This window comes from Cupressus sempervirens, chromosome 6 (assembly GCF_028749045.1).
Source record: "Cupressus sempervirens isolate cs-2001-9-10 chromosome 6, ASM2874904v1, whole genome shotgun sequence".
In the NCBI taxonomy this organism is placed as follows: Eukaryota; Viridiplantae; Streptophyta; class Pinopsida; order Cupressales; family Cupressaceae; genus Cupressus; species Cupressus sempervirens.
In genome coordinates this window covers 546,873,853-546,899,350 of record NC_143123.1, presented here as the reverse complement: position 1 = coordinate 546,899,350, position 25,498 = coordinate 546,873,853, and the positions used below count along the sequence as shown (strand labels likewise).

Below are 25,498 nucleotides of genomic sequence, written 5' to 3'. Positions count from 1 at the left end.
AAAGGGTCCTAAGATGACCTACGACCCCTTTCGACACATTTTATTACAACATATATGTCTCTAAGAACCCAAGGACCCCTAGGGACATATTACAATCATTTATATAGTCAAACAGGGCCATAGGATGACCTATGACCCCTTTTGACACATTCCATGACGACATATGTCTTTAGGGGCCCTAGGACCCCTAGGGACATATCACAATCATTTATATGGGTCGAAAGGGGCCATAGGATGACCAATGACCCCTTTCAACACATTCCATGATGACATATGTCTCTAGGGATCCTAAGACCCATAGGGACATATTACACTCATTTATATAGGTCAAAAGGGGCCATAGGAATACCTACGACCCCTTTCAACACATTTTATTACAACATATGTCTCTAGGGTCCTAGGACCCCTATAGAGATATTATAGTTGTTTATATGGGTCACGACACATTCTATGACGTAATATGTCTATATTAGAATCATTTATTTGGGTCGAAAGGGGCCATAGGATGACCAATGACACCTTTCGACACATTTTATGACGACATGTCTCTAGGCCTCCTAGGACCCCTATGGACATATTACAATCGTTTATATGGGTCAAAAGCCTTTCAACACATTTTATAACAACATATGTCTCTAGGGGTCCTAGGACCCCTATAGACATATTATAATTGTTTATATGGATCGAAAGGGGTCATATGATGACCTATGACCCCCTTCGACATATTCCATGATGGCATATGTCTCTACGGGTCCTAGGACCCCTAGGGACATTAGAATCATTTATATGGATCAAAAGGGGCCATAAGATGACCTATGACCCCTTTAGACACATTCCATGATGACATATGTCTCTATGGGTCCTAGGACCCCTAAAGATATATTAGAATCATTTATATGGGTCAAAAGGGGTCATAAGATGACTTATGACCAATTTTGACACATTCCATGATGACATATATATCTAGGGGTCCCAGGAACCCTAGGGACATTACAATCATTTATATGGATCGAAAGGGGTCATAGGATGACATATGACCCCTTTCGACACATTTTATTACAACATATGTCTCTAGGGGCCTGAGGACCCCTAGGGACATATTAAAATCATTTATATGGGTCAAAAGGTGCCATAGGATGACCTATGACCCATTTTGACACATTCTATGATGACATATATCTCTAGGGGTCCTAGGACCCCTAAGGACATATTAGAATCATTTATATGGGTCGAAAGGGGCCATACAATGACCTATGACCCCTTTTGACACATTTCATGATGACATATGTCGCTAGGGGCCCTAGGACCCCTAGGGACATATTACAATCATTTATATGGGTCAAAAGGGGCCATAGGATGACCTATGACCCCTTTGACACATTCCATGATGACATATGTCTCTGGGAGTCCTAGGACCCCTAGGGACATATTACAATCATATATATGGGTTGAAAGGGGCCATAGAATAATCTGTGACCCCTTTCGACACATTTTATTACAACATATGTCTCTAAGGGTCTTAGGACCCCTATAGAGATATTATAATTGTTTATATGAGTTGACGGAGTCATAGGATGCACTATGACCCTTTTTTACACATTCCATGACGACATATGTCTCTAGGGGTCCTAGGACCCCTAGGGACATATTAGAATCATTTATATGGGTCGAAAGGGGCCATAGAATGACCTATGACCCCTTTCGACACATTTCATGATGATATATGTCTCTAGGGGTCCTATGACCCCTAGGGACATATTAGAATCATTTATATGGGTTGAAAGGGGCCATAGAATGACCTATGACCCCTTTTGACACATTCCATGATGCCATATGTCTCTAGGGGTCCTAGGACCCCTAGGGACATATTAAAATCATTTATATAGGTCAAAAGTGGTCATAGGATGATCTATGACCCCTTTCGATACATTTTATTACAACATGTCTCTAGGGGCCCTAGGACCCCTAGGGACATATTAGAATCATTTATATGGGTCGAAAGGGGCCTTAGGATGACCTATGGCCCCTTTCGATGCATTCCATGACAACATATGTCTCTAGGGGTCCTAGGACCCCTAGAGACATATTAGAATCATTTATTTGGTTTGAAAGGGGCCATAAGATGACCTTTGACCCCTTTCAACACATTCCAGGACGACATATGTCTCGAGGGGTCCTAAGACCCCTAAGGACATATTATAATTGTTTATATGGGTCAAAATGGGTCATAGGTCCTTTCAACACATTTTGTTACAAGATATGTCTCTAGGGGCCCTAGGAACCCTAGGGACATATTACAATCATTTATATGGGTCGAAAGGGGGCATAAGATGACCTATGACCCCTTTCGACACATTCTATGACAACATATGTCTCTAGGGGCCCTAGGACCCCCAAGGACATATTACAATCGTTTATATGGGTCGAAAGGGGCCATAGGATGACCTATGGCCCCTTTTGACACATTTCATGATGACATATGTCTATAGGGGTCCTAGGACCCCTAGGGACATATTAGAATCATTTATATGGGTCGAAAGGGGCCATAGAATGACCTATGACCCCTTGCGACACATTTCATGATGACATATGTCTGTAGGGGTTCTAGGACCCCTAGGGACATATTACAATCATTTATATGGGTTGAAAGGGGCCATAGGATGACCTATGACCCCTTTTGACATATTTTATTACAACATATGTCTATAGGGGTCCTAGGACCCCTATAGACATATTATAATTATTTATATGGGTCGAAAGGGGTCATAGGATGACATATGACCCTTTTCGACACATTCCATGATGACATATGTCTTTAGGGGTCCTAGGACCCTTAGGGATATATTAGAATCATTTATATGGGTCGAAAGGGGCCATAGGATGACCTATGACCCCTTTCGACACATTCTATGATGACATATGTCTCTAGGGGTCTTAGGACCCCTAGGGACATATTAGAATCGTTTATATGTATTGAAAGGGGCCATAGGATGACCTATAATCTCTTTTGACACATTCCATGATGACATATGTCTCTAGAGGTCTTAGGACCCATAGGGACATATTACAATTGTTTATATTGGTTGAAAGGGGTCATGGGATGGCCTATGACTACTTTCGACATATTTTATTACAACATATGTCTCTAGCGCCCTTAGGACCCCTAAGGACATATTATAATCATTTATATGTGTCAAAAGGGGCCATAGGATGTCATGTGACCCCTTTCGACACATTCCATGATGACATGTCTTTAGGGATCCTAGGACCCCTAGGGACATATTAGAATTATTTATATGTGTCAAAAAGGGCCATATGATGACCTTTGACCCCTTTCAATACATTTCATTACAACTTATGTCTTGAGGAGCCCTAGGACCCCCAGGGACATATTAGAATCATTTATATGGGTTGAAAGGGGTGATAGGATGACCTATGACCTCTTTTGACACATTCCATGACAACATATGTCTCTAGGGGTCCTAAGACCCTTAGAGACATATTATAATTGTTTATATGGGTTGAAAGGGGTCATAGGATGACCTATGACCCTTTTCAACACATTCCATGATGACATATGTTGCTAGGGGTCCTAGGACCCCCAGGCACATATTAGAATCATTTATATGGGTCAAAATGGGCCATAGGATGACCTATGACCCCTTTCAATACATTCCATGATGACATATGCCTCTAAGGGTCCTAGGACCTGTAGAGACATATTCTAATCATTTATATGGGTTGAAAGGTGTCGTAGGATGACCTATGACCCATTTCAACACATTTTATTACAACATATGTCTCTAGGGGCCCTAAGACCCCTAGGGACATATTATAATCGTTTATATGGGTCAAAAGGGGCCATAAGATTACCTATGACCCCTTTCGACACATTCCATGATGACATATGTTGCTAGGGTTCCTAGTACGCCTAGGGACATATTATAATCATTTATATGGATCGAAAGGGGCCATAGAATGACCTATGACCCCTTTCGACATGTTTTATTACAACATATATATCTATGGGTCCTAGGACCACTAGGGACATATTATAATTTTTTATATGGTTTGAAAGGGGTCATAGGATGACCGATGACCCCTTTCGTCACATTCCATGATGACATATGTCTCTAGGGGTCCTAGGACCCCTAGTGACATATTATAATCATTTATATGGGTTGAAAGGGGCCATAGGATGACCTATGACCCCTTTCGACACATTCCATGATGACATATGTCTCTGGGGTCCTAGGACCCCTAGGGACATATTAGAATTGTTTATATGGGTCGAAAGGGGCCATAGGATGACCTATGACCCCTTTCAACACATTCCATTATGACATATGTCTCTAGAGGTCTTAAGACCCCTAGGGACATGTTATAATCATTTCTATGGATCGAAAGGGGTCATAGGATGACTTATGACCCCTTTCGACACATTTTATTACAACATATGTCTCTAGGGGCCCTGGGACCCCTAGGGACATATTATAATTGTTTATATCGTTTGAAAGGGGTTATAGGATGACCTATGACCCCTTTTGACACATTCCATGATCACATATGTCTCTAGGGGTCCTAAGACCCCTAAGGACATATTATAATCATTTATATGGGTCAAAAGTGGCCATAGGATGACCTATGACTCCTCTCTATACATTTCATCAAAACCTATGTCCCGATGGGTCCTAAGACCCCTAGGGATGCATTTGGTTGGTTCTAATGCGTTGAGAGGGGTCATAGGTTAACCTATGACCTCTCTTGATGCATTTCATGACAATGTATATTCCTAGGACCCTAGGACCCATTGGGAATGCGTTGAAAGGGGTCATAGGTTAACCTATGACCCCTTTTGATGCATTTTGTGACAATATTATATTTAATAATAATATAATATTGTATATTTTAATATAATAATAATATATTATTAGATTATAGATTTAATAATAATAACCATATATATTATTATATATAATAATAGTCATATAATATTACTATATATATATATTTAATAATAATAATCACACATATTACTATTATATAATAATAATTATAATCATATATAATAATAATAATAGTTAATAATAATAATATCAATAATAATAATATCAATGTCCACACTTCCCCCAAATAAATTTCCCTCGAAAACACTCTAAAGTTTTCCTCTTAAATTTATTTCCTCTCAAATTTCCCTCCAAATTTCAATTGAAAAATCCTAGACCTGATCGGATATTCGGTTTGAAATTGGGTATCCAATTTGAAATCAGATACTTGATTTGAAATCAGATATCCAATCAGCCTTGGTATTTACCAAGCCTATTCAGTCAACTCAAAAAACATGTTTGAGAAGGGTTTCACTAACACTCAGACTTCGGGTAACCATCTGACAATGTTATTTTCATTGAAATTGAATGAAATGAAAAGGGTTTTTTTATAACACTATCAAGATTCCATCGATAATTACTATCAAATTCTGAGTTCGATAAGTATTTATTAGTTAATTTTCAATGAAGATGATTGTAAAGTGTTGATTGACATACTGATTGAAAAATAGCTATAACTTTCAAACGATGTAACATTTTTTAAATCCAAAAGTTACGTCACATTCTATGCTTCACCTAGTATAAGAAAAATAAAAATAAAATAAAATTTGGTAAATTTTTCTTTTAGTTAAGGTGGTCAAACACGAGAGTTTTTTTCTGAATTTTTTTAGTAGAAAATTCATATTTTTTTTTTTTTTTTGGAATAAAAATACCCAAAAATATGTGTCACATCTAGGAATGAGTCTACTTTTTATATTTATAATTATATTTTTAAAAATTATCATTTGATTTTGATTAAGGTGGTCAAACATACACCTAGTTTTTATTTTCACCCCAAAATTTTCATAGTATTGCATTAAAATCCAAACTTTTGACCAATCAATTATTTTTTTTCTCTAGATAAGGCCTAGTAGTTTAGAAACTACATTCAATTTCCTATAGATTATTTCTTACAACTTTTTGATATGAAGTCCAGAACTACTTTAAAATTATGTGTTGAGTTGACATAACCCTGTTTTGCTGGTTTTTCACTGCCACTTAAGGCCATAGTTTGGTTGACCATGATCCTGCACATACCTAGATATGTGATTTTGTATCAATTGTCATTCCTCTTTTATTCCACATAGCCCGTGTGTTTCTTTCAATTATTTCCTTAGCTTCACTTCTCATATGTGATTTTGTATCAATTGTCATTCCTCTTTTATTCCACATAGCCCGTGTGTTTCTTTCAGTTATTTCCTTAGCTTCACTTCTCATTGTCTTGGTTCAATCTAGGGTTGGATACCTTGTGACTCTGTGTACAATCTTCTTGGTGATTTTCACCAGTCCATTCTCTAGCCATACAAAGTTGTCATGAATTCTACTTAAAATAATTTTTATCCACTCTGTCTTGAATACGTTGGGGAAATCTAGGGCACAAGTTAACCCTTTCTTCTCAACAATTTTAAATTCCTCCTTCAATGCTCCATTATCACATACTTTTCCATATGTTTCCCTAATTTCCATACCACCTATGCTTCCAATTTTTCATGTATAACATTTTCTAACATCTTGAATCATCAAAAGTTGCGATGGTATCATGGATAACACACTGGAGGGAACCTATTTGTAAGTTATATCTAGGATAGCCCTAAAAGTATGTTGTTTGATTTCATTACTTATCAATTGCACATTTAAAACCTCTCTTCTCTTTACAACCTTGGCTGGTGAAGAACTAGATGCCATTACATAAAACTAGGGTTTGTGAAATTAAAAACTGCATAGCTCAACACACAATAAATACCTTTTGAATTCTGTTGGAATGGTGTCAAACAACCTTTTAAATCTCTTGAAAATGCTTAGATCAATTTCTCCAGATCGCCTTTAGCTCTTCGTGCTCTACTTCAAATTCAAATGATGACAAATGAACAAAAATTGATCAAATAGCCCTTGAAACACTACATTTAATGATCAATGCTTACACAATTGTAAGCTCGATTTCAATTGAGTTTACTGGCTCATTCGACATCCATGTGTTTTTCCATATGCTTAGCAACCACTATGAGCTCAACCTTTACTAACAATCTTGCTTGCTTAGAGTCCACTGATATTTCACTTGGCAACCATATGAAACTTTTCATGCTTGGCAATAACATGAAAACTACCAAAACTTAAAGATTTATTCTTGATTCCTAAACAATACTTTGCATCTTTATTCATGCATATGTAATATTTTCAAAAACTATATCCTTGGAACTGATGTATAGTATATTCTTTTAGGTATTAGTCCCACATACCTCTTGATTGCTTAATTTGAGGAGGTGTCATCACCTGACCCATTGGGTGAAGTGATCTCAATTGCACTTGATGTGTTGCAATCTTCCTTTATCCTCCTTTGTATCTATGGTTAGATGTTAGTTAGAGGACACATGTCCTAAATTCAAAGATATTTTAGCCTTTGGTTTTAATATTTGGTCCACAATTGAATCTTAACCTTTGAATTTTCTTTCATCGATGATCCTAATTCATTTCAAACATTTGGTACCTAGATTCTTTGGTTGAATTAATGCAAGAGGATTTTGAGCTATGTGTCTTTATTTGATGCATTTCAGAGCTTTATGAAACTTAGTATCCAGAAAGTGGAAGGAGGACCTGGAAATAAGATAAATGTCCTCCTAGTGTTGTCACCTTTTTTTATCACCTACCTTTTTTCCTGCTCCTTTGGCATACAAGTCCCATTGTGCAAGCGGCCTCATTTCTTTCTACAATTGCATCTGGGCCATCCACGTGGCACGATCCTCTTCATTTTATGCTTTTTTGTTTTCCACATCCTAAACTTGTAGGTTTACTCCAAAATTCTGCCACTTGTCCATCTCTAATTTCATCATGCATCATCCTTCAATTTTACTAATTCTCCAATTTGTAATTTTAACTATGATCATCAATTGGGTCCTCAAATCAAGGTAGCTATAACATTAATTCAAATTATAAAGACCTTCTTCAATTGAAATAAATTAAAATGATTATGCTTAATGAATTTCAACCAATACATTGCTACTCAATATTTGAAAAGTATGTTTGTATATTCTTCACTATCCTTCAAAGGTCATAATATTACCATGTTTCCATACCCAAAATTTCATTACCAATTCTAATACAATTACATTTTTTTATTCATTTTCTCCACAGTTGACTATACTAAGTGACCTATTATGTTTTCTCAAAACAATTATTGATTTAAAATTTATGTCCCTCTCATTAACTATGCATTTATTCTTCTTTTTTATTGGTGCTAATGCTTTCTAAATTGTTTTCCATGATTTGTTTCAAGCATGACAACCTCTGATAGACAATCAAACATTGTCAACATGAGCCCAACTTCTTTTGTAGGATCAAATCATTTTTGAGACAGAGTTTAAGAAGTGTGCATGAATAAATAAATTTTTTTGTGCAACTATGGTAAAAGCACTTGAGAATGCAGCTTTATCAATTGATCATGTACAAGAGATAGAGATAATGGAGATGGAAGATGTTGCCAAATACGTACGCAACACTTCTACAAAAGTAGATGCATTTCTACCCATGATGAAAGAGGTCTACGATGATCATATTACAAACAAATGTCGTAATACAATTTTAATCTCTGAAGAATATGTGATGTACTTACATAATTATAGAGAACTGTACACGTGGTCCATATGATAATTTCTTATCTTTCATTTTTTCACTTATTACTTCATCTAAATAATTGTACTAGGAGATATAGTTTTCCTTTCATCTATTTATCAGAATAATAAATAAACGATTTAACTTTTTAGCTCAAATTATTATCGACTATACTTGCAAATATTTGAAACTTTTTTCCTTGACCTTTGTGTTTGTAGCTACACTATTCATGCTAAGCATAATTAACATTAACCAATGGTATATTTATAAATGTAACTAATAAAATTATAAAACTACTTAAGGAACATTGTAATCCTTATATTGCTCTTTAATTCTAAGAGGTATGTCTAATGACAACAAGCTACCCTCGTAGATATAACTCTAAACGCAACATTAGTCATAATTCTAACCATGGTCCTACTTTATTCCCTAACCATAATTCTAATGCTTTGTCTACCTCTAACTCAAACTATAACCCTAATTATAACTTAAATTCTAACCTAACTTATATTCTAACACTAAACCTAACCCTTACCCTAACCCTAACCCTAACCCTAATCTTAACCCTTTATTTACCCCCATCTCTAACCCTAACCTTAAGCCTAACCCTAACTCTAATCCTAACCTAACCGTAACTCTAATCCTAACACTAACCCTAACCTTAACCCTACCCCTACCCCTAATTCTAACCCTAAATATAACTCTAACTCTAAAGCAAAATATTCATCTTAAGTGTAATCATTACCTCAATAACATTTACTAGCCCTTCGTTGTACACTATTCATGCTAAGCATAATTAACATTAACCAATGGTCTATTTATAAGCCTAACTGATAAAATTATAAAACTACTTAAGGAACATTGTAATCCTTATATTGCTCCATTATGCTAAGAGGCTTGTCTAATGAGAACAAGCTTCCCTCCTAAATGTAACTCTACACGCAACACTAACCATAACTCTAACCATGGTCCTACTTTATCCCCTAACCCTAGCCCTAACCATAATTCTAATGCTTTGTCTACTCCTAACTCAAACTATAACCCTAATTATAACTTAGACTCTAACCCTAACTAACGTAGGTACGACTCTGATACCACTTGATGAAGGTACGCACTGATACCACTAACGAAGGACCACTCCACCCTTACCAACTCACAACCAAGAAGACAAAGAGAGATAAAATGCTTCCCAAGAAATTTTATTAAACTTGAAAATCCAATAGTAATTACAATAACATTTTTGCAAGATCTCTCAAGATCTAATCCAAACCCAAGCTAGTCCAAATCCACACTCTAGTAGAAACCTCTGAGATCTCAACTTGTACTCACAAGCCACCAAGCAACCTCCTTGTTTCTAAACCGCAATCACTAGCTCTTCTCACAAACTTAATCCAAGATCCAAGTGTAAACTGCCTCACATTCGGCGCTCTGTCTACACTCACAACTCCATCACAATCCTGCTATAAACTGCCTCACATTCGGTGCTCTGTCCATAGACTCAAGAAAACTCACTCTTCACTTCTTCCTTCTCTTTCTGACCTTGAAGCCTTACAAGCTTTCCAAGCTTCACCTTCCACAACTTTCACCTTTCCAAGCTACTCCTTCTCGAGCTTCTCCTTCTCGAGCTTCCACTCCTCGAGCTTCTACTCTTCGAGCTTCCCCTTGAGCTTGATTAGAAATGCTCATATGCCTTGCTTAAATAGGCACTTACCACTCAATGCATGACTTATCCACAACCTTCTAGAATTCCTCCACAACCTTCTACAACTTCCATAACCTTCTACAGTATCCACAACTTTCTACAATATTCATAAATTTCTAGAATTCTACCCACACACCTCGATAAATGGAATGACAACCATTTATTATTTTATTTTATTTTATTTTTTTCTATTATGCCACCTATGCACCTCGAAAATAGAAATTCCTCTTTTCTCCATTTTTCCTATTTTCAATTTTTTTTTCTCCTCTAATTTTCGTCACTTTCTCTCTCCTCCACAATTTTTTTTTTTTTCAAAATTTTTTTTTTCCAATAATTTTCCCATGCAAGATGCTCCTGCATCACTAACTTATATTCTAATACTAAACCTAACCCTGACCCTAACCCTAACCCTTTCTTTACCCCTATCTCTAACCCTAACTGTGATCCTAATCTTAACCCTAACCCTAGCCCTAAACCTAACCCTCATCTTAACCATTTCTTTACCCCTATCTTTAACCCTAACCCTAACCCTAACATTAACCCTAACCCTACCCCTAACTCTAACTCTACCATAATTAGACTCTAGCCCTAGCCCTAACTGTCATCCTAACCTTAACCCTAACCCTAACCCTAACCTTGATCCTAACCATTTCTTTACCCCTATCTCTAACCCTAACCCTAACCCTAACTCGAATCCTAACCTAACCCTAACTCTAATCCTAACACTAACCTTAACCTTAACCCTACCCCTACCCCTAACTTTAACCCAAAATCTAACTCTACCATAATTAGACTCTAACCCTAGCCCTGACCCTAAATTTAATGTTGACTAAAACCCTAACCCTACCCTTAACTCTAACTTTAACCCTGACTCAAAGTTGTACCCTAACCTTAACCCTGATGTAGCTCTATATATAACCCTACCCCTAAGTCTAACCGTTAATCTAACTCTACCATAATTAGACTTTAATATTATACCTAACTCTATATATAAACGTAACCCTAACAATAACCTTAAGCCTAACCCTTTCTCTAACTCCAACACTAAACCTAACTATAACTCTAACCCTAACCCTACCTCTAATTGTAGCCCTAAATCTTACTCTATCGTAATTGGACTTCAACCCTAATTGTAATGGTAACCCTAACTCTAACCTTAACTCTGACTCAAAACTCTAACCCTAACCCTAATTGAAACCCTGACTCAAACTCAAACCCTAAATCTAACCCTAATCCTAACCATAATTCCTATGCTCTATCTATCCCTGACTCAAACTATAACCCTAACCAAGCTAACTCATATTTTAACCCTAAACCTAACCCTAACCCTTTCTCTACGGCTATCTCTAATCCTAACCCTAACTCCAATCCTAACCTTAACCATAACTCTAATCCTAACACTAACCCTAATCCTAACCCTAATCCTAACCATAATCCTACCCCTAACTCTAAACCTAAATATAACTCTTACTGTAAATCTAACTCTACCATAATTAGACTCTAATCCTAACCCTAATCCTTAGTTTAACCTTCACTAAAATCGTAACCTAACCCTAACTCTAACCTTAACCCTGACTGAAAACTCTAACCCTAACCTTAACCCTTACTTTAATGTAGATGAAAACCATAGCCCTAACCCTAACCCTAACCTTAACCCCGACTCAAACCCTTACCCTAACCTTAAGCCTGATGTAACTCTATATACAACCCTAACTCTAAATATAAACCTAACCTTAACCATCACCCTAAAATTAACCCTTTCTCTACCCCTTTCTCTAACTCTAACCATAAATCTAATTTTAACTCTAACCCTAATCCTAATTTTAACCCTAATTATAACCCTAATTTCAACTCTAACTCTAGCCCTTATTCGAGCTCCAATTCTAACTCTACCTCTAACTCAAACCCTAACTCTAATTCTAACCCTAACTATATTTGTAACCCAAATTCTAATCCTAATCCTAACATTAACTCTAACTCTAATTCTAAACTGAACCCTAACTATAACCCTAACAAGATCCGTAATCGTAAAAATAATCATAGCCTTAACCCTAATGCTAACCCTGACTCTAATTGTAACTCTATTCTTGACCGTAACTCTTACCCTATCCATAACTTAAACCCTAACAATAGCCCTAACCCTAACACTAACCTTAATTTAAATCTTAATGCCAACCCTAACTCTAATTCTAACACTAACCCTAACTATAACTCTACTCTTCAATATAGCATTTTACGTAACAATATGCTTAAAATAAAACTGAATTAAAGTGATGCAAATAAACACCATATATAGAATTAAAAAATAAAATGTTCAAGAATAATTTTATAGTAAGTTTATACAACTGTATTTAAAAAGAAATAAATAATTCAGCACTAACCTTTAAAAAATAGAAAAAAAAATTAAAATACTTTTCTTGTTGTGCCGCAATTGCCACTAGCTTATATATACCTCTATATATATTATGTCGAGAGTAATCATTCTCAAGGCACCTATTTTCATTTTCATAAATCCCAACTATGATTAAAATAATCTTGGGATTAAATGAAAATAGGCGCCTCGAGAACGATTACTCTCGGCGTAATATATATAGAGGTATATATAAGCTAGTTAAAGTTATCTATTGGAACTAATAAAACTAGTTATCTAGGCAAGAGGTAAATAATAACTTAGTTGGGAAATTTCAATCTAATCATGATTGACACAAAATGTAAAATTTGTAATTATTTAATTAAACAATTCAATTAATTAGAGTAATGTAGTTTTGGATTTAGTCATTTGTAAATTAAATTGTATGATTTTTGGTATGATATATATTTAGAATCATACTTAATGATGTAAAAGCATTACCAAGATTATAGTGTACTAAAAAATTGAAGCATTTTTATCATCTATTGCACATTTATATTTCATACATAAATTTATCTATTAAAATTTTTATTTGAAATATTAATAGTAATAAGGCGAGTCTCTTTTTATATAAAACCTATTCAGCCATAAAGTTTATAAATAAATTAAAAAAACTTAGAAACGTGTTAATTATACAAAACTAATTACTTGTGATTGGTAGAAATTAGTACAATTTTTAGAAAAAGTGCACACTACAATAATAATAATTAAATCTTGATTTTTGCCTTTGTTCTATAATTATTTTTTAAATAATCTATTTGAAATTAAAAATATTAAATATTACAATTTATATTAAAAAAAAGCATATATTCAATTTTGTATAAGTTAAAAGAAGTTAACAAAATAAACTCTTAGTGTCCTCTCCCATAGACTATAGTAGTATAGAAATGTTCATGGAGATTCACTACAAAATAATTATAATTTAATTTACTACATCTAAAATTATTTATATTTCCTTTATTTTCATTTATTTAGTATTTTATTAACTTAAGCTTTTTATTTTAATTTCTTAAAAAATGGATGATTTATATCTTCAAATATTATAATTTAATGGTATTTATTAAATTTTTATTAAAAGTATTTTCTATAATTTAAACTTTTGACATGTAGATGACTGTCAAATTTAACCTAAAAAATTTGGCTGTGGAAATAGAAATGGCTATTCTGGAATAGAAAATGAGGGTACACATTCCTATTCTCTGTTTGGTTCAGCGATAATTTGATGGGGAATTTGTGGACCCAAAAATTTATGTTTTCTAAAATAAATAAAACTGAAATAGGAATACATATTCCAATTCCACCTATTTAGGTGAAATTGCAAAACCTCATTTTTAAGACAAAATTGAAATAGGTATTCCTATTTATTTCGTATTCTAATTCTGATTTGGTGGATCCAAACGAAAAATTCAAAATTTTAAAAAATTACATATGCCTAATCCGCTTGTATTCCCGTTGCCAAACAGACCCTAATATCTTCCAACGTCCAACATCTTCCGCATTTGCTTTATACACAAATGTGACATTTACTACATACGAGCACTGCCACTTCCCCTCTTTATAATTGTACACTTCGAGAAGTGAATTTCTTCCTGGTTTCAATATTCTTTTCCTTTAAGAAATTATTAGCCATTTCAACAGATCTCAGGTTCGAAACCGATTAAGGAAAACCCTATAATATTCTAAATTAATTCCTGGTTTCTTGTGCTTTTAAGCAATTTCAGTCTGTACTGAGTGCACAAGCAGAAAATTCTTACCATCGAAAGTGAATTTACCAACAGATCTGCATCCAACGGAGACATTTTCGAAGTTAAAGAAAATAAATAAATAGAAAACGATTCCAAGATCCGTACTACGAACTGTGAACAATGCAAGTAAGCATACCTGATCCTTATGACTCCCGATGTTGTCAATTTGAAAGATTGAAATCATGCTAATTACGTTTTTTTCCTGTTATTAATAATCATCGCGGAAGAACACTTTTTGGCGCTTCGCATGATAAATCGTTAAGACACAGGGCACCTTTGCAGGAAAAATAGTTGAAGTGCAAACAATTTATTTCTGACATTTATTTAAAAATTTTGAAACGGGAAGCGTTATCAAAGTATAGAAAATCTGACAAGGAATTTTAGTTTATCTCTCTGGAATTGAGATACTTTTTGACACTATGCATGATAAGTCGTTAGACACAGGGCATGAGGAAAAATAGTTCAGGACGGAAATTTTATTTCTGCAATTTATTTAAAGAATCTGAAACGGAAAGCGTTATCAGGAAATACAGAAATTCCGTCAAAAAAATTTAACGCCTCTGGAATTATTGAAAGGCACAAATACTGTAGCAAATGGTCGGACGGCCCTGGATTTTAGAAATATATAAGAATCTGAAAGAGTATGAAAACATAGTTTTCCGTTTGCTTTCCCTTTGTATACAGTTGAATAGGATAGTTTGAAGCATTTACAGCTCTCTAAATTATATATACATAGATGAGTAGATGATAAGTGGAAAAAGCCTCTGAAAACAGAGTAGATCCTGCTAGTGCTGTACGAGCAACTGATGGTGAGCACGGAAGCCCTCTAAGCCGCCTCCCTGGTAAGGATTATATAAAATATTCTTGTAACCTAGGGTTCTCTTATTCTGTAACGGACCTATTTTTGGCTTTCCCGGGACTGGAACCTGAGCCGAATGAGGAGCAGCAGCAGCAGCAGGGGAAGTATAATGATAATTGAAACCACTGTAAACCAGGTGGTCGACACTTAAGAACTGGCTGTCGTCCACGTAAGCCACCGGCGCGGCCATTGCAGCAGAGTTGTGCTGAGGTGCCATGGCGGCCGGAGCTGGGGAGCGCAGAGCATACCTGACTGGACTGTTGTACCGCAGACGTGAAGCTCGCGGGGACATGGCTGCAGTTTCGTGAACGCCTTGCTGGCCACGAGGACTGCCATGACGTTTGAGGCGGGATTCGAACCGGTGATCTCGAGCTTGTGAAATGTGAATTTTGGTCACAGCTCCAAATCGGCCCGATCCAGGCGCCTCCTGAGACATATAAGTGGAAGCCATGGCCTTCGATCCGGTCCTCTCCTCGGCCGTTCCGCGGACGGAAGCGTTAATGTTTAAAGGGAAAAGAAAAGCGCGCACTTTCACCTCAAGCCTCTCATATTCCTCCAACAGGTTTTCCAGATCCTCGTCGGATTTGATCGAAACCAGGGCGTCCAGGTCCTCCGTCGGCAGCTGGAACTTCAGCGCGACGCTCGAGCCAAGGATCTCAGTCATTTTCGTTACAAGCTCTGCAATAGAAAACGGATCAGCAAACAACATCACATAGAAACCCTATTTGAAAAGATCACAGAATTTTTTACAAATTTCATAGAAACCCCAGGTTGTAAAGATCACAGAAATTCCTTCAAATTTCACTCATACAAACCTGCAAAGGTGATGCTTCGATCGGCGGCAAACACTCTGGTCTCACCTCCGACGTACCGGAGCTTCCCATCGGCGGGCCGAGGAAGAATCCGGCCGCCATAGCTGTAGAGAAACTTAAGGCGATTCGAACCGGAGACGTCGCCTGATTTAGTACTTGAAGAAGACTGATCATCAGACTCCTCCATGACAACCGTTTCACCGATTTCCAGAGCCATAGTTAATCTTTATTTTTGCAGATAATCTCAGAGGCAGAAGCTAAGGGATCGGGGGAGGCGGCTGGGCTTGTTGAGCTAAACAATGCGATAAGGTACCGACTCTATTTAACGGCGATGGAAGACTGTACAATTCAGGATAAGGCTACCTGCCTACCGGTGAAAAGCAACAAAAAAGAAATAAATATTTTAAGCCCGAGAAAGATCGTAACAAACTTATTGAACTTTTACGGTCAGCAAACGACACACCGCCAGGAAGATCGTCCATACGCGGAGAAGACGTGTATGGAGGAAAGGACGGGGAGAAGATAAAACTCTTTTCTTGCTTCTGCGGACTTGTCTCGAATCGTTTGCAGGCCCCACGGAACATTTCTCGGGACCCGCCATTAATGGCGGCCTTCGTGTGGGAACGAAATCGCATTATCACAGGTGGGTCCTTGTCATTTATGTTTCCTTGTTTTTCTCCGAGTCTTTGTGCTTTGTGTAATTTTGGAAATTAGAGTGCTCTTATCATATACGGCTTGTTGAATGGAAGAGTTGACGCTACTTGGTCACAACATTTGTCAGCATTGCATTGTTCTAGTGTGGAACGTGGCGGGCGAGGGAGGGGCAGGAGAAGAGATAAGGTGTTTGTGTGACTCACCATCAACTTCGCTGCTAATCAGAATTTCTAGAGCTTTGCTCTTGATTTGGACTACATGTCAAAGATCTCATGCATGTGGATATGACTACCAATCCCACTTTACTATCCCCTTTACTATTGAATGGGTACGTGAAAGAGTTGTGTAAGGTTGATCAAGTAAAAATTTGATATTTGTTTTGAAGATTATTTAATAGTCAATTACCAATGTTTGTTTAGAAATACAGAGCAAGCGAGAGAGGGGGGGGAGGGGATATAAATAGGAGATATGGGGAAGAGTAAGAAGAAACAACTATGTAGTTAGAAGGATGCACCTTATGTAAATAGCTTTTAAAATTTCAGTATCTAAAGTTTATAGGAAGCACATGCATTTTGTTGGATGCACAATTACTGAGAAGAAGAAGAAGATAAATTCAATGTCCACAAGGCTAAACATAGCATATGGTATAACTTGTCAAATTTAGCCAACTTCAATAGCTTTGTTCTTTTCTTGTGCAAGTTGACAATGAGCATTGTCAACAATTAACACAATTACCACTGTCAACTACATATTTGATTACAAATCTCTTACTAGCACCTCAATCCAATCCATTGCAACCTTGTATCTAAAGCTCACCTTGATGTCACACCAATCATTCATAGACTTATCCCCAACTTACATACATCATTGCCAAGTACTCAGTTAAATAATTTGTACTACACTTGCAACTGCACATTCATGTCTTACTTTGAATACAAAATGAGTTATTTACTCATATAGAGACATGATACATATGTCAACCACAATACAAACAACATTACAATTAATTATATTTATCTCGCTACCACCAAATCTAAATATAGGTCATACATAAGAAATATTCACATCATGTTGATAGAGGACCTAAATATAGGTGACCCTCATGATATATGCATTACATTTACAAAAGATATGTAAATTTAGAAACCGATAGTATGTCAAAACCAAATCCATGATCAACAAACTTCTAGACTAACTAATAGAGGAAAACTAATAGAACATGTCAAAGAAAGAATATATATATATATAAAACCAATTTACCAAAAACATTTGATAAACTACAAGAATGTCAAGGTAGTAGGGATAACCAATAGAACTCTAAAACTCAATAATCAACAAATACCAACCAAAACTTCCATTCATCAACAATTATTGAAACACACAGAAGTACCAAAGAGATGTCTTCTAATATTGAGAACAAGTACACCCAACATGATAACCCAAAACTACACATATTGATTCTATTATGCATATAACTAAAACCATAACATCTAATTGATAACCAACTGATACTACCAGCAACCAATTGATACATCTATGTACCTAGTATAAAAGGTTTTGTTGGTGTAAACAAGTATTTACTATTTACACTTTACTTAAGTTTACTTAGCTTAATGCATTATTTTATTATTTATTTTGTGAGACACTTAGAAATTTGCATACCTTTATGAGTTGTCATGTTGACAACACAAAAGTATGCAACTCTAATTTAGCACATGGTGTCTACAACACTGGAGTTTGCATCATTTACTGAGTTGTCATGTAGATAACACAGTTATTCTCACTCCTAATTTAGCACATGGTAGACACAACATAAATTTGTGTGCTACACCTTTGTAGGCTCATCTTCTCATCATAACACTTACTTCTATGCTTAATGGAGGATAATCCATATCTAGTGGACATGTGCCTGGTTGTATGACTTATCATGACGTTGATTCTTAGGCATTCTAGATGCATCTGAAAGGCCTTTATATATAGGCACTCCTAGTGTACTTTGATCATATTGAATGAATATATCGATATTCTGATCATACTCTTTCTAGTTTATAGTTGTGCTTGTGCTTGAGTTCTTGGTTCTTGGGTGAATTTTTCCTAAGGAAAATTCTTATATGGTATTAGAGCTTGGAGAATTTCTCTTCACATAGCCATTCGAGACCATTGTTGCTTCAACGCCTTGGCCCAGATCCGAAGTACCACAAAAAATGGGAGCATCTAGAGCTAGAACGAATCTCGCCATTGTGTCTGAAATGTTGATTTGGTGTAAATCGGCTATAAATTTGGCTACCCTAGGCCAAAGTCGATTGTGAGGCAATTTTTTTTTGCAAATTGGCACCTAAAGACCCCAATTTGCAACTCGGGTATGGTCATTTTGTAGATCTAATTAATTGTTTATTCAATCTGTAATTTACTTTTCTTTGCGTATTTTCAGAATATTTTCAAAAAAAAATTAGGCCAGGCGGCCTTGAATTTTTTTTTTTTTGCAGAATTGGACAATCATACCCCAGCCTTGCAACTTGGAATATTCCATTTGGTTCAACGAATATGACTTGGCTTTATTGTGGGCATCACACAAATTCTTGGTAGATTTTATTGGCGGGTCACCTCCACAACATTACTAGCAACTAAATTCGAGTGCGGCACACAAAGTTTGGCGTCTCCATAATTTGGCAGCCTTGCTATTTGGTTTGTCTTTTGTAGGCTAACCATTTTAAACACTCATCTGACTGTTTGCCCCATGAATGTGGGATTATTCTTGACTTCCCTAGCATGCAAAGTCACAGACAGGCAATCACAAAATATAATTCCAATGACAGAAAAGAATCTTCAAACTAATGTTTGAATTCAGGCACCGAAAATACTCCTCTGGCCAGGGACCGCAAATTCTAAACCCGGCATGCCCTCTGCTTTTCGATACTCGTTGTTCTTTCTAACCAAAAACTTAAATAACCTTCGGCAATTGCTGTCAAAGTTTTCGGTAGTTTTCCCCATTTGCCACATGGACCCTCAAGAACAACTACATCTTGCCCATGTTGGCCACTGCACATCAAGCCACGTGTCAGCATTGAAGACTAGTCCTCGCGGCCTTTGGTGTTACAACCATGCAGATCCTACCAACTGCCCATGTCAGCACGCTGACTATGCTCCACAAACCCACCACGCAGACTCTTCTCAAGACACGTTAGTGCTAGCAAGATTGACATGTTAGCCAAATAGTAGATTCATACTTTTTTCCACATAAGCTATCGTATAGCCACATTAGCGTATGACCCTGCCATGTCACTAGGGGGACATTTTTTCGCTGGCATTAGCATTTTACGAAGTTAAATTTGGCAGCTGTCTAACCATCATTTTTAGGGATTTTCTAACTATAGCAATGGTTGTTTGACCATCAAATTTAAGATAGCATTTTCTTGCCCAGATCCCTCTTCAGATGCATTTTTGATTTGGTAGCCTAACTTTGCGAGGCCATAACTCGATCATCCAGACTCTAAATCAGGTGTTTTTTTTAATATTTTGGGTAGAATTTCTTGAACTTTTTAGTGGTGGTGTTCTTTTCTAGTTTTGGTGCAAGGATTTTTTAGAAATTACATTTTTTGGCGACTGTACCTATTTATTCTTGCATTTTTCCAACTTCAAATGCTTCGTACAGGCTCATCTAAACACTTTTTTAGGTTCCATTTTTTTGAAAGTGTGTTATTTTTTGTCTACTTTCTAGATTTGTAGTTAGATTATAGGGTTGTGTGGACAAAAATATCACTTTTAAAACTAGGACCTTTTTTGCATTGTATTGCTTTGATTATTTTTCAAAATTGCTATACATCTGAGCTACAGTGCTTACTGACAGATTTGGACCTCAAAAGGAGTTGTAAAAAGCAAAACCAGAAGTCCACTTTGTACATTTTGACTAGTGGCCCATTGTACACGCACTACATATAAAGTGCCAAAAGCATCTTTTTTTTTTTTTTTGGGGGGGGGGGGGGGGGGGGGGGGGGGTCTTTTGATTGAGTGAAACGGGGGTGTGTGTACTGTGTTTCTTGTGTCTCTCTTTTGTGCTCTTTTCATTTTTTGCATCATGGGTTCACCTAAAGGTCCACTTCTAACTTCATGCAATTATTCTACATGGAAAGATATTGTATGGAGTAGATTAATTGAAAAATGTCTAAATCTTTATGTCGATGGTACAATTACAAAACCCACTGATGCTAAAGAACTCATTGATTGGAAAATTATAGACAATCGGGCTTTAAGAATTATCAAGAGTTGTGTACATAGAGATCTTTTCTTCCACATTGCCAGTTTCACGGAAGCCAAACTTGCTTGGGACAAACTTGAATCATTGTATAGTAAGGTGGATGAGGAAAAGGGTTTCCAGATTGAGGATGATCTACTTCTCTAGAATCCAAAGAACTTTGACACAATTCAAGATTACATCAACAAAGCCAATGAGTATAGGGCACTACTTAAAGATTGTGGAAATCCCATGAAGGATGACAAGTTGATTCATCGCATCCTAAAGAGGCTACCTTCAGAGTATGCCTCCTTTTTTTTGAGTTATAATACTCACAGGTTGACCATGTGAAGTGCTTTCCAGAAGCCTACTTTTGATGCATTTGTAGAGATGTTGATTGTTGAACAATCTCACTTGATAGAATTGAGACTTCTCATGACATCCAAGACCAAAGCATTGGTGGCTAGTGATGAGAACTAATCAAGTCAAGGAGGAAGAAGTTCTAACAACAAGAAAAAATCATAATTTGAGACACAACAATCCTCCTCACAGCAAGGCAATTCTTTTTCCAACAAGAAGGGAAGTAATGAAAAGAAGGACAAACATTTTTGTGCATATTGTAAGAAGCCAAATCATGATGAGCATCGTTACAAGACTAAAAGAATTGATGAGTTGGAAAACCTACTTAGAAAAAACAAAATTCAAGTGACAGGTACTTCCAAGGATTCAACTCCAACCTCTTCAAAGGGAAAAGGGCAAGCACTTATGGAAAACACAAGTTCTTCAATAGAATGGATTATTGACTCAAGTGCCTCCTATCATATGGGTTCTTCAAAGGGAGACTTTTCTTCATTGAAGCAGTCACAAGTACTGCACATCTTTGTGGGAGATGATACCAAAATGGAAGTTGAAGGAAAATGACATGTGGAAATGGAAAATGGGGAATTCAGAGATGTTCTCTATGTTCCAAACCTTAGCTCCAATCTCCTCTTAGTTTACCAAATCACTCACCTTGGAGATGGTCACAAAGTTGAGTTCCTTCCAGATTTAGTGATGGTGCATAGTCTTAGAAATGATTCATTGGTTGCAATGGGGAAAGTCAATCATGACAAGAGGCTTTATACCTTCTCCCACTTTGTGCCTAAGTCTCCTTCTCAAGCCTTGTTGACTCACTCTACTTCACAAACCACATTATGACATGAGTGGTTTGGTCATCTTGCCTTTCGCTCTCTTCTATAAGTTTGCTCAAAACACATGGTCAAAGGTATACCTAACATCAAATTTTCTAAGGGTGAGTGTTCATCATATTCAGTGGATATGCATCTTGAGGAGAAGTATGATAAAGGGAAGTCTTCTAGAGCTCCAATAGTTCTTTAGTTGGTTCACATGGTTTTAGCAAGACCTTTTGCAATGACATCAATGAGCCAAGGTTGCTACATCCTTACTTTTGTTAATGACTTTTCACGCTTCACATGGGTCTACTTCCTTCATCACAAGAATGAAGTAGTTGATAAGCTTCAAGCCATCAAGATTCATGTTGAATAGAAATCAAGAAAAGCCATCAAGGTTCTTTGGATGGACAATGAAAGCATATATGTGGACAAAAGACTTAAAGACTTTTGCAAACTTGAGGGAATTGATCTTTAGAATCCACCAAAATTTAGTCTGCACAAGATAGATGTTGCAACACTAAGGATTAGAACTCTTAAGACCATGGCAAGTTGCATGATACAAGCCAAGTCTCTTGATCCTACACTTGAAGTTGAAGCCATTAGTAGTGCTACTCACATACTTAACAGGTCTCCTCATAATGCCCTAGATGGAAAGACACCTTTTGAGGCATGGTGCGGCAGAAAACTAGTTGTAAGTCACTTCAAAGTCTTCGATTGTCTAGTATGGGCAAACATATCTTCCAGGGGATGCAAGGCACCACTACCTAGGCCTTGTACTTTCATTAGTTATGAAGACAATGTAAAGGCATACAGACTTATGGATCTTGAGACTCATGAGATTTTTGTAGAGAAGGATGTTCACTTTGAGGAAAGTTCACCCAGGTTATTCTCTAATCCACTCCACATTTCACACACTGTGGAAACTGATACTACCACCAGCAATAGTTCTTCAACATATTCAAATATGTGGGATTCTATCGACAGTTGCAACAAGAGATCATAGCATCAATATAGTCCACATGCATACATTGACACAATGATAGGTCCAACACAACAAGGTATACTTTGTCTTCTAGCTCCAACAATAGATGATGACTTCTTCGCAGACATTACAGGTTTGTTTGTGGAGTCACACATTGCAGATTTGGGAGACAGCCTTGATGATTTACATCTTCTCTTTGATGATGATGATCCTTCTATAGTTGTTGTGAGGGCTCACTCTGACCCTCATGTCCGTTCTCTACATGATCAATCTTTACAAGTTGACGTGATTGTAGATCCTTATGAACAATAGTTTTCGGAGGTCTCTTTATCTATTGAGGAGACAAATGGTTCATTGGGACAGGTTCAACAAACATCCTTGCCAAATTTGCACCCATTCTTTTCAGCACTGTTGGAAGGGGTGACCATCAGCATTGACAGAGGGACACTTGAGCAGTTTTAGGGCCACCATACATCTCTAGGATTGTACCTTTGCCATTGTTTCTTCCAAAGGGGAGGAACATTATTCAACACTCTTGGACTAGCTTCTTCCTTGGAGCAACAATCATTGGTCGGCATTCTTCATATAAGGGGGGGGACTACCTTGTCTCTCTTCCTCTTCTTTCTTATGGGGGGGGGGGTACTTTTTCCTCTTATGAGGTCTTGTTCTTCTCATTCTTCACTATTGTATATACTGGATGTATGTTGTAATGGGGGGGTCTTGATTACTCCATCCATCCATGCATCCCTTTTCATCTCTCTTTGGGAGGGTTTTTCCCATGAGGTTTCCCTCTTTCTCTACTTTATGAGAGACTAAATTTTCATTATGTACATGGGCACCTAACATGGCCTAGTAGTTGGGACCCATCATGCATTTCATTTTAGTTTTCGTAAGCTTAAGGGCATTCCCCTACACTTAAGGGGGGGTGTTGGTGTAAATACATATTTACTATTTACACTTTACTTAAGTTTACTTAAGTCAATGTATTATTTTATTATTTATTTTGTGAGACACTTAGGAGTTTGCGTACCTTTGTGAGTTATCATGTTGACAACATAGAAGTACGCAACTCTAATTCAGCACATGGTGTCTACAACACTAGAGTTTGCATCATTCATTGAGTTGTCATTTAGACAACACAATTATTCACACTCCTAATTTAGCACATAGTGTCTACAACATAAATTTGTGTGCTACACCTTTGTAGGCTTATCCTCTCATCATCGCACTTACTTATGTGCTTAATGGAAGATGGTGGACATGTGCTTGGTTGTATGACTTATCATGATGCTAATTTCTAGGCATTCTAGATGCATCTCAGAGGCCTTTATGTATAGGCACTCCTAGTGTACTTTGATTATATTGAATGAATATATTGATATTCTAATTATACTCTTTCTAGTCTACAATTGTGCCTGTGTTTGAGTTCTTGGTTCTTGGGTGAATTTTTCCCTACGACAAATTATTATAAGTTTTGATATCAATGAAAAAATGCCAACCTATTTACAATATGTTCAACAATCTCCCCCTTTGGCATTGATGACAAAACTGCGCAAAACTCTAAAACACAAAAAAAAATCCACCTGAGTTAGGTATCTCTTTTTGTTTCCTTTTTATCTCCCCCTTTTTTCCACATTGGCAAAGGGCCACTTAATAGAAAGACACCAACCTTAGTATAAAAACTTTCTTGTGCCTTTCCTTGATGATTGGAAGCTCCATTTTCCACTTATCCACAACAACACTCATTCACATGCACATGCTATCATGCTCCATTAGCATGCACTTGATGATTGGAAAATTGCAATATGTAGCACACAATAGACCTGATATTGCATTAGTTGTGGGAATAGTTGCCAGATTATTTGCTAACCCAAGAGAAAACCACCTAATGACAGTGAAAAGGATAATGAGATACCTAAAGGGAATAGAAGAGTATGGCTTATACTATAAGAAGAATGAAAAGTTTGAACTGAAAGCCTACACTGATGCTGATTGGACTGGAAATATTGATGATAGAAAAAGCACCAGTGGAGGAGCATTTTTCTTAGGTAGAAGACTTGTTAGATGGACAAGCAAGAAAAAGAGCTGTACTTCCCAATCTACTATTGGAGCAGAGTTTGTTGTTGCTACTATCAATTGCACTAACATTGTATGGATCAAATGGCTGCTAAAAGGAATGAAGGAAGAAATCACTGAACCAGTGACACTTTATTGTGATAATACAAGTGTTATAAATATATC

The 25,498-nt window shown here is 36.7% G+C and overlaps 1 protein-coding gene and 1 pseudogene across 1 annotated transcript; one reads left to right on the top strand and one right to left on the bottom strand.

Moving 5' to 3' along the window:
* Positions 1 to 15,166, top strand: part of LOC149553425 (caffeoylshikimate esterase-like) — an 80,335-nt pseudogene extending 65,169 nt beyond the window's left edge.
* LOC149553424 (uncharacterized) lies at positions 15,134 to 16,512 on the bottom strand. The gene is made up of 2 exons (XM_089788874.1): positions 16,222 to 16,512; positions 15,134 to 16,084 (listed from the first exon to the last, which is right to left on the bottom strand). The coding sequence occupies exons 1-2, from the start codon at positions 16,433 to 16,435 to the stop codon at positions 15,333 to 15,335; spliced, it is 966 nt and encodes a 321-aa protein (XP_089645000.1). The 5' UTR covers positions 16,436 to 16,512; the 3' UTR covers positions 15,134 to 15,332.
* Between the last annotated feature and the right edge of the window lie 8,986 nt (positions 16,513 to 25,498).